The sequence below is a fragment of the Dendropsophus ebraccatus genome, chromosome 2, assembly GCF_027789765.1.
Source record: "Dendropsophus ebraccatus isolate aDenEbr1 chromosome 2, aDenEbr1.pat, whole genome shotgun sequence".
NCBI classification, from domain to species: domain Eukaryota; kingdom Metazoa; phylum Chordata; class Amphibia; order Anura; family Hylidae; genus Dendropsophus; species Dendropsophus ebraccatus.
Window position 1 is genome coordinate 201,448,759 of NC_091455.1, and position 10,634 is coordinate 201,459,392.

The following is a 10,634-nucleotide window of genomic DNA, read 5'->3' on the forward strand; positions in this document are numbered from 1 at the left end:
AGCAGTGTGGCATCTGAGAGGGTGTTTAGTGTGGCAGGGGCCATTGGGAAACCCACGAGGACCAGGCTGACCTTTATCAAATAGAACCAAGCCTATAGAGGACTGATAAGCCGATGATCATGTGATCGGCTAATATCTTTAGATCTGGACCTAAAAACATTGCCGCGGCCATTGATTGGCTGAGCGGCCTGTCAGCTCAGACAGACCGCTCTGAAGCTACAGCCGCTGAGAACAGGGAGGAAGCAGCAGAGAACAGGAGAAGACTGGTAGCATGGAGAAGTGATGTATAACAGTTTAGGGCAAGAGCTGCTCAGACATTGCTAATGATTTCCATGCTAAATGATAATCGAGCTATGTAATAGGCTCAGTAAATGAGCACCAGTCTAGCAGATTGGTGCTCGTTTACATTATTGATCGGACAGTCATAGGACCCTTACTTTCATAGGTTAGGACAGGTTATGAGACACCAGGACAAGATCCCTTTACAGGCTTATACAATAGAATTTTGTCATTGCTAGTGTTAATCGAGCACTAACATCATAGAGAGCTTGGTACTCAAACATTTTTTTTTAATGCGTGAGTGCTCGACTGGTTAACCTATTTAATTCTTTTTTTTTCTTTTTACAAAAATTTGACCAATAAAATGCAATATGTCACTGTAGAAGGCAGGAGACATAACTTTTCGGCCATCAGTTATTGAATGTGTATGGCCACATTTACTTGAGCATCGAGTTCGATCAAGCATGCCGATAGTTGATCGAGCACTATGCCCAACCAAACTTGCTTGCTGAACACTAGTCATTGCTCATTCCCACAAATACTGTCCCCATTGCATTATATACTTCAGGCCTGAAGACAAAAAGAAACATTTGGCATTGTGGTAACAGGGATTGGCACATATTTTAGTTTTGGGAAAAAAACAAGGCACTATTACTGATGGATTACAAAGCTCCAGGGTCTGATGGATTACACCCCAGAGTTCTTAGGTAACTCAGTTCTGTAATTTCTCTACCCTTGTATGAAATATTCAGTGATTCTTTGCTTACTGGTATTGTGCCGAGGGACTGGCGTAAGGCAAATGTAATGCTGATCTTCAAAAAGGGCTCTCGAACTTCCCCAGGTAACTATAGACCTGTAAGCTTAACGTTCATTGTGGGGAAACTATTTGAGGGGCTTATAAGGGACTACATCCAGGAATATGTAGTGGCTAATAGTATTATAAGTGATAACCAGCATGGTTTTACTAAGGACAGAAGCTGTCAAACCAACCTAATATGTTTCTATGAAGAGGTAAGTAGAAGCCTGGATGGCGGCGCGGCTGTGGATATCGTGTACCTGGATTTTGCAAAAGCGTTTGACACAGTTCCTCATGGACGTCTGATGGGTAAGTTAAAGTCTATCGGTTTGGAAAATTTAATGTGTAACTGGATTAAAAACTGGCTTAAAAATCGTACCCAGAGAATGGTGGTCAATGATTCCTATTCCAAATGGTCCCCGGTAATAAGTGGTGTACCCCAAGGGTCAGTACTGAGCCCCCTTCTGTATAACTTGTTTATTAATGATATTGAGAATGGAATTAACAGCAATGTTTCTATCTTTGCAGATGACACCAAGCTTTGTAGTACAGTACAGTCTATGGAGGATGTGCAGATCTTACAGGATGACTTAGACACACTGAGTGTTTGGGCGTCCACTTGGCAAATGAGGTTCAATGTGGATAAATGTAAAGTTATGCACCTGGGTACTAATAACCCGCATGCATCATATGTCCTGGGGGGAGTTACTCTGGGAGAGTCACTGATAGAGAAGGATCTGGGTGTACTTGTAGATAATAGACTACAGAACAGCACACAATGTCAGTCAGCGGCTTCTAAGGCCAGCAGGATATTGTCATGCAGTAAAACATGCATGGACTCTCGGGACAGGGATATAATATTACCGCTTTATAAAGCTTTGGTGCGGCCTCATCTGGAGTATGCTGTCCAGTTTTGGAACCCGATTCATAAAAAGGACGTTCTAGAGCTGGAGAGGGTACAAAGACGGGCAACTAAACTAATAAGGGGAATGGAGCATCTTAGTTATGAGGAGAGATTAAAAGAATTAAATTTGTTTAGTCTGGAGAAGAGACGTTTAAGGGGAGATATGATTAACTTATTTCAATATATAAATGGCCCCTACAAGAAATATGGGGAAAAGATGTTCCAGGTTAAACCCCCTCAAAGGACAAGAGGGCACTGCCTCCGCCTGGAGAAAAAAAGGTTCAATCTCCGGAGGCGACAAGTCTTCTTTACAATGAGAACTGTGAATCTGTGGAACAGTCTACCACAGGATCTGGTCACAGCAACAACAGTAGAGGGCTTCAAAACAGGGCTAGACAAGTTCTTAGACCAAAATAATATAGATGCATATGTATAGAACCTATCACCCCTCCCCCTTCACTGTATCCATCCCCTCCTTGTATATCCCCCTTCCCTGTATCCATCCCCTCCTTGTATATCCCCCTTCCCTGTATCCATCCCCTCCTTGTATATCCCCCTTCCCTGTATCCATCCCCTCCTTGTATATCCCCCTTCCCTGTATATATCCCCTCCTTGTATATCCCCCTTCCCTGTATCCATCCCCTCCTTGGTTGAACTTGATGGACATGTGTCTTTTTTCAACCGTATTAACTATGTAACTATGTAACTATGTAACTGATTGTAGTCACTAAGGGGGCATGATTATTCACCGGGGGACTGAGGGGGCTTATTGGGGGCATTAAGGGGGAAGCAATACTGATTGAAAGTCACTAAGGGGGCAGCAATACTTTGTCAGCATACACATGAACATAATATTGGCGGGTATCTGTATTGTGATAGGTTGAAAGCCTCTAAATTTTCTGGTTTTGAACATGGGAGTTTAGAGTTCAGCCTTCTCAGCAAAGCTTATGGATATACAAGTTGTCAAGTAGTTTTTCTTCCAGGGCAAAAACAGTATATAATGAATGCGCTTTAACAATAAAGTACAAATAACGTATGAGAAAACTATAAACGCGTCAAACTTTATTTAGTAAAAATCTCTGTACAGCAAAAATACATCAGTACAAAGGTGAAAAGGTGAAAACCAGAAAGGCATACAACTTTTCCATTATATATACATTTTATGTGATTGATAAATATCGCTGTATGATTAGTAGATGATGTTTAAAGTTTATAGATAGTTCTGACATGTTAGATGTTGTCATTCATGGGATCTCCCACCAATCACTGGCACAAAGAAACTTTGGTTCTGTGCCTCTGGCAGAAGCGAAGAGAAAATATAGTAGTAGATGCTTGAAACAGACTTCCAGCAGATGTGGTTGGCAAATCCACAGTAATTAAATGTAAACCTGGCTGGGATCAACATATGGAGGGATTCACGAAGTGTACGCCACAGGTGTACGCCAGGTAGAAGGTGCAGATTCGCCCCTTCTCCCTGGTATACGTCTCCTGTACGGTCTGCTCGCCCAATGGGCGGGCTGGCGGAGCTTGCAGGGGCGTGACAAGGTGAGGAGGAGGTGTGGCCTCCTTCCGCGCCTCATTTATCATGATTTACGCCTGCTGCTGGAATCAGGTGTAGATTTTGTACGCCGGGCGCAGATTCAGGCGCCTGGCCGGACAGATTCCCTAAGAGGTGCATCTTAGTGTATTCTGGGAAAGGGGGTGGGGCCTAATATAAGACCGGCGTACTTGTACTTCGGTCTTCGTAAATCCCCCCCATACTATGTATAGAGATGAGCGAACCTCGAGCATGCTCGAGTCGATCCGAACCCGAACTTTTGGCATTTGATTCGCGGTGGCTGCTGAAGTTGGATAAAGCCCTAAGGCTATGTGGAAAACATGGATATAGTAATTGGCTGTATCCATGTTTTCCAGACAACCTTAGAGCTTTATCCAACTTCAGCAGCCCCAGCTAATCAAATGCCGAGTGTTCGGGTTCGGATGGACTCAAACCCGATTCGCTCATCTCTAGAAATAATATGAGGGCAGACTAGATGGACCAGGGGGTCTTTTTCTGCCAACCATCTTCTATGTTTCTACTATCTTCTGCCAGCATCATTGTGAAGAGTAGAAGAGTGGTCATAGACCGTAATTGCTTTATATACAGTAGTATTTTTGTCTCTAAAGTGCAGAAAATGGATGTGGTGCTCTGATTGGTGGAGGTCACTGACCATTGATAATTTATTAAAACGCTCACATAGACCAGGCGATAAAAAATATCTACATAGAGAATCTTTCAGAACTTTTATGGCAATTCAAGAGGCCTAGTCATAAAATTGATATTACAGTATTCCCATGATGCAATGCAATTATCTTTTCTTCTATAGGTTTCCTGTTTTTGCACCTTTTTAAAACTTTTCTATTCTTCAGTTTTGTATGTAACAGCTAGGGTGGTCAACATGAACAAGATCAAGTGGTGCTCATTTTTTTTGTCTTAGATAGTGTACACTATGGCCCAGATTTATCAATCTGCTTAAAACCAAAACAGTTTTTTAACAAGCTCTTAAAGGAGAAGTCCAGTGGGCAGCCAAAAATCATTATGGACAAAGGGTGGGGGGGGGGGGGGAAATATAAAAAGGCACTAAGCTCAGCTGTCTCTGTGCCTGCGTTGTGCCGCATGACGGGCTCCCATACTCTGCCAAGTGTCATCTTCTCCTAGTTCCTGAGTATGTTATGACCTGGCTGAAACGTCACAAGCAGGTGGGATTTAGCCCACTTATCCAATCAGTGACTGCAGTGGTGTCCCACCTCAGTCAATGACTGGTTGAGCAGGGCATCCGCCAGCCAGATCGTGACGTAGCTGCAGGGGAGATAAGAAGACAACTTGCTTGGGTCCAGGAGCGGGACACGGCACTGCACGGGCGCTGGGACAGGTGACTTTGACATCTTTTTTATGTTCCCCAGCCTGAAATAATTTTTTTGCCTTCTCCTTTAGCAAGCTCTGGTAGAATGAAAGCTGAGCTATGAGTAGTTGCTATGACCTAAATGAGACAGTTTTGGTTATTGGAAGATTGATCTTGGAAGGTGGTTTGATCTTTACGAGATCTAAATGAGGACTAATTGAATACACTTAACACTAAGTGTTGAGCAGACTTGCTGAACTGTTTGAGTTCAGCAATGTTCTCTGAACCTGAATGTTTGGCACTTGACCCCTGGTGGTTGACTTGACCCCTGGCGGTTGGAAGCCGTGTTTTCCTTGCAGCCCTAGGGTGGCATCCAACTTCTCTAGCCGCTGGGAGTCAAATGCTGAGTATTTCCATTCGGAGAACATTGCCAAACACAAAGAGCTTGGCAAGTCCGCTTAACACTATTCACAATGCTTACAGACCAGGTACCCCCACTAATGACTAGCTCATATAACATATATATGTAGTTACAGTGGGTAATTCTCATCACCGTCAGAAGTAAATGTCTCATCTGAATAACTGGTTATATTGTTACCCTCTTTAACATTTTTAACCTTTAAATCCTCTTTTGAATCAAATGACGCCTTTATCTTTTTGTCTTCGTTATTTTTTAGGCAACAATTCCCAATCATTGTTAAAAACACAGGAAGAAAAACCAACCCATGTAACATACCGAAGGCAATGACAAGGAATATGATCTTGAAGAATGTTCTAGGGATGTAACTATCTGCTGCAGAGAGAGCTACCACCCCCAAGATGGTGGACAGACCACCCTGTAGTATAGGATAGCCCAGAGAATGTAATGCATCAGTCACCCTATCATTTACTGTGGCTTTGTGGTTCGAGACAAAAGCGTATGTAATGTGAGCCGAAAAGTCTACAGAGAAACCGACGCAGATGACAAGGTTGATCATGGAGATGGAATCTAGGTTCACATCCCAATAAGCCATGAAACCGGTGACCCCCACTATAATAGATGCTATGGTGAATGTCACCCACAAGGAGCACAGAGGGTTTGGAATTAGCAGGATTGAGATCACAAACATGGCGCCTGCAGCCACAGCCACATTCTGTATGGTGTTCTGTATGATTACCGCATATTGGTCAAAATATATAAATGCCGGATGATAGACAAGAGTGGGGATCTCACAGTTCTTTGCTGTATCTCGGACTTGGCTTAACATGTCTCTCTCGTCCACTGCTGATGAAATGTTTACAGTCTGGATGAAGAATCGAGAAGCTCTTATTTCTCCTGACTGAATGTCTACGTCTTGTCTAAAATCTGGAAGAAGCTGGAAAAATTCGGATAAATTTCCCATAAAATAACTTTTATCACTTATGTCCAGTTTCAGAAGTTCAGCTATTTCCATGTATGACTTTAACCAAGACTCAGAGAAATCATTAGAAACATAAGAAGCTTTTTTTAGCGAGTCCAGACATCTTTCAATTTTGTTATATGTATCTGGGTTCCAGTAGGAGACCTCCTCAGTCACCACAACCATAACTCTAGGACCGTACTCTGAAAAATATAAATCATCATCATCATAGAAGGAACGAACGTAAGAACTGTCAGTAGCTAAATTCCGTAAGTCAATTCCTTCCTGAACCTGGAAACACCCGTATATACTGCTGGCCAGATATCCTCCATACAGGAGAAGAACAAAGACCTTAGTCCAGATGTTTGTGAGGAATGGGCCATACTGCTTCCGAAAAAAACTTGTGATGGGATGGTCAGTCTCTTTACCAGTGATTTGGTCGTATCCTCCTCCGACACAACACACGTTATACATAGGGGAACGACTGTCATCTTTCTCTTCTGCCAGCTTCTTACAACTGAGCCAGTGCCTGTTACTCTCCTCTCTTCTACCATTGAGAGCCAAGAAAGCTGCAAAGAATGTGATGTTATACAGGAAACAGAACAAGATGGCGGTCCCGGTGTATATGCAAAATGACTGCACTGACCGGAAAGGGGTCACAATACCAATGTAGAAAGCTAGAACATCTGTGAGCGTCGTGATGGTGATGGAGACAGCGGCCTCAGCGTAAGTATCAGCCATTCTGTCTTTAACTTTATCCTTTACTTTGGTTTGTTGCCAACTGGAAATCATGATGAACATGTCATCCACCCCGACACCTGAAAAATAAATTTCACATCAAGCCACTTAATTTCTGGAAATGTTTTCTTTATTATTATTTCCTATAATAATAATAGTTATTATCATAATTACCTAGAATAAGAAATGGGGCGTTTGCAACGGTGGAATCAAAGGGCACGCCACAAAGCAATAACAGGCCGAAACTAGACAGGACAGCTAATCCAGATGAAATGATTCCGAATGTAGCAACCATGGTTTTGTTCCTTACATTATCAAGTCTGTAGAAACACAAAGTATGAAAAAATAGAATTACAAATCATATATTTTACAATACAGGTCAATGATTTATTTATGTAATTATTAGAAATGAGGGAACCTGGAGCATGCTCGAGTCGATCCAAACCCGAACTTTCGGCATTTGATTAGCAGTGGCTGCTGAACTTGGATAAAGCCCTAAGGCTATGTGAAAAACATGGATATAGTCATTGGCTGTATCCATGTTTTCCAGACAACCTTAGAGCTTTATCTAAGTTCAGCAGCCCCAGCTAATCAAATGCTGATCGTTCGGGTTCGGATGGACTTGAACCCGAACCCGGTTTGCTCATCTCTAGTTATTATGTTTATAAGGTGTTATTTCAAATTACTATAATATAAAGCATTTTCATAATTAGTAGTGGTGAGGGGGGCCTGTCAAATTGTTCAGGTTTGGCAACATTCGCTAACCCCAAATGCTTATTCTTTGTAGGTGGGAAAACTTGCAAAATCGGCAGAGTATCAAAGACTTATTTTCCCTATAGGATATAGATTACAATAATTCAATAATTTTTTCAAAAAAACTATTACCAAAATGTGACAAATCTTTATCATGTGACAAATATTGCATAATCGTATAATAATTCGATATATTTAAAAAATGTAAATGAGTGGAAAACAGGCCGTTTAAGATAAACAAAAAAAATTGGCAAATAATAAATTCTACCTTGGAGTATAGCAACAAAGGGACAAATAAGGTGAATGGGTTCTCTATATAGGTATGGTATAAAAAATGTAAATACAAAGGCTGTAGTAAAAGAGTTATAAAATGGAAATTTAAGTTTAACGAAAAACAGAAAAATATAAACAGCAAAAAGGAGGAATAATATGCCACCATATAGACCACCAATACCGACATTATCTCTACTTTTTCTATTTCTTTTTTTGGTTTTCACTACACTAAACCTCCCTCTTGAAATTATGTTAGTATCCAATGCATAATTTTTATTTTATTTTTCAATTTACTTCGTAACCTTATTTGTTTCTCCTTTGTTTCACTCCATGGGGTAAATGTATTATTTGCAGCATTTATGTTGCTATCTGTATATCCTTAACTGTCCACTTTCCTACATGTGACAAATGTGTGATGTATCAAATGCAATTATGTATCAAATAATTACACGTTGTTTTACAAATTTGTAGCAACTATATACTATATATGAGTCTAAACTAGCAGGATAAGTCTGCTCCAAACTGGAGTCAATCTTAAAAAAAAACAAAAAAAAAAGCGGTTACTTTTTCATTTACTTTAATAAAACACATTATTAGATTTTTAAAAATGCCCCTTTTATACCTATTTTATGGCTTTTTTAAATTTTGTAATTTTGTAATTTTGAGAATTGATGACAAAAGTTGCAGTTTTGAGTAACCAAGAAACATGTTCAAAAATTTGCAACTGTTTCATGTCTGACCTTCCTCGTAAAGCTTTGATAAATTCCCACCAATTTTTGCATGCAGTACTTATCATAAACCTTTGTCAGATTTTGTAATTATGAAGAATGTCTTTAAAAAGCACAAATGTTTCTTCAAAAACAAACTTATGTAACTCCTTACATGGAAAAATTTTAATTATAGCTCTTAGATGGTGAAAAAAAAAATTTTCCTTAAATTTGTTAAAGGGGAAGGGGTAACGTTTGAATGAAAATAAATAGAAATAACATTTATCAAATTAGCTGAAGTTCTCATTTACAATAGAATTCATTAAAAAAAATTGAGTAACATTATTAATCATTGATTTTTAAGTTTGTATTATTAATTTAGCAGGTTCCGCACCTAAACTATTCCTCTAATCATAAAACAAAGAAGCTCTGAGAAGAAATTACACATAACCATGTTCTATAAAATATGAAAGAAATCTAATCCTGAATTTACACAAATCATTGACTATTCCTTAAATTTTATAACTGTGCTATATATTATTAAACCATCATCCTTTCCATGTATTATTAGTCTTACCGTATACATGACAGAATAGAAAACAATATAGTAACAAAGTACGTGATGGCGAAGAACGGAATCACGGATTTTGTTATGTCTTCAAATTCTTCCTGTCTTGAGTTTGACGTGAAATGTGACACCTTCAGAAATGACAAAAAGAAACTCTAACTTAGCGCATTGAGATGTTATAGATCCATACACTTAAAATGCAATATGGAGGTCTCTTACCTTTATAGTCTTCATCTGTAATCTTTCTATATTCTCTGAGATAGAATCAATAAAGTGTTTGATCCATTGCCGGCTGTTTTCCCTGTCGTTCTCGCTGTCTTCTCTCAGATAATATAGTAACTTGATAGCTTTGGCTTTTTGTACAGTATTGTCTATATTCAGCGTCACTCCTCCCAGGGATGTTCCAAGGAACATTCTACCTTGAAACATGGGATAAACTATAGGTATTGTCTCTATCAGACTCACATTACCTTGTACTGCAGATAGGAGCGGATTAGCCGGGATACATTGCCGTCCCTGGACTTCTGCGCATAGTCGCTGGAAATCAAGGGTACTGCCAGTAGAGTTCTCTGTGATATTCAGGTTTTGCACCATCTCATCCAGCTTGATAAGCTCTCGGAATGTTTCAACATTGATGACATTGTCAGACGTACTTACAGCTATGAGAGAGACGTAAGACCCTTCAGTATACAATCGCTGTGCTGAAAACTGTCCCGAGTCGTTGGTGGGAAAATGATTCTTTACAAATTCTCGTTCAGCTTTAGCCGGACCTCCAACTGGTGTGAACTGATCTTCTATGTTCCTTGCTTCTCTTTGAGGTAGGAAGTAGAATCCAGCTCCCAAGCCGGCAGACAGGACCATAGGAAGGATTAGGAACCACCATGGGTACCTTCCCACCAGCTTACCAAGCTTACTAAAGCCAAGAGATAGAGGTCTCTGTATACAGTCTGTGCGACATTGTGGCATTCTGAAAATCTGATGGCAGAATAACAGCACAGTTCATGAGAAAGTGAATGTACTGTCAAAACATAAAACTGAGAACTAGTCAGGGATAGTAGTAAAACCTATCGCTAATGATGCCATAATCCAACTTTATGAAGGTTTATTGACTTCCTGGTGGCAAGGCAACTACCGACAGTTTAAAGGTCAGTTATATGTAACTGATGCACCACAGTCCACATGATAAAAGAAATAACAATTGTTGTATCTATGTAAATGCAAACATGGTTTTAAAAGGCTAATATAGAGGGTATATAAAATATAAAGAGAAAACTGCAAGTCAAACGGTGATCCAACTTTAACTGGTCCTGTTGTCAATGAACTTAAAGTATAGATGAACCGATAGCATCCGCTGT

The 10,634-nt window shown here is 40.0% G+C and overlaps 1 protein-coding gene across 1 annotated transcript; it reads right to left on the bottom strand.

Annotated features, from left to right (window-relative positions):
- Positions 1 to 3,019: 3,019 nt before the first annotated feature.
- On the bottom strand, positions 3,020 to 10,331 carry LOC138783855 (patched domain-containing protein 3). The gene is made up of 4 exons (XM_069959122.1): positions 9,499 to 10,331; positions 9,289 to 9,410; positions 7,153 to 7,298; positions 3,020 to 7,058 (listed from the first exon to the last, which is right to left on the bottom strand). Exons 1-4 carry the CDS (start codon positions 10,243 to 10,245, stop codon positions 5,392 to 5,394), a joined length of 2,682 nt encoding a protein of 893 aa, XP_069815223.1. The 5' UTR covers positions 10,246 to 10,331; the 3' UTR covers positions 3,020 to 5,391.
- Between the last annotated feature and the right edge of the window lie 303 nt (positions 10,332 to 10,634).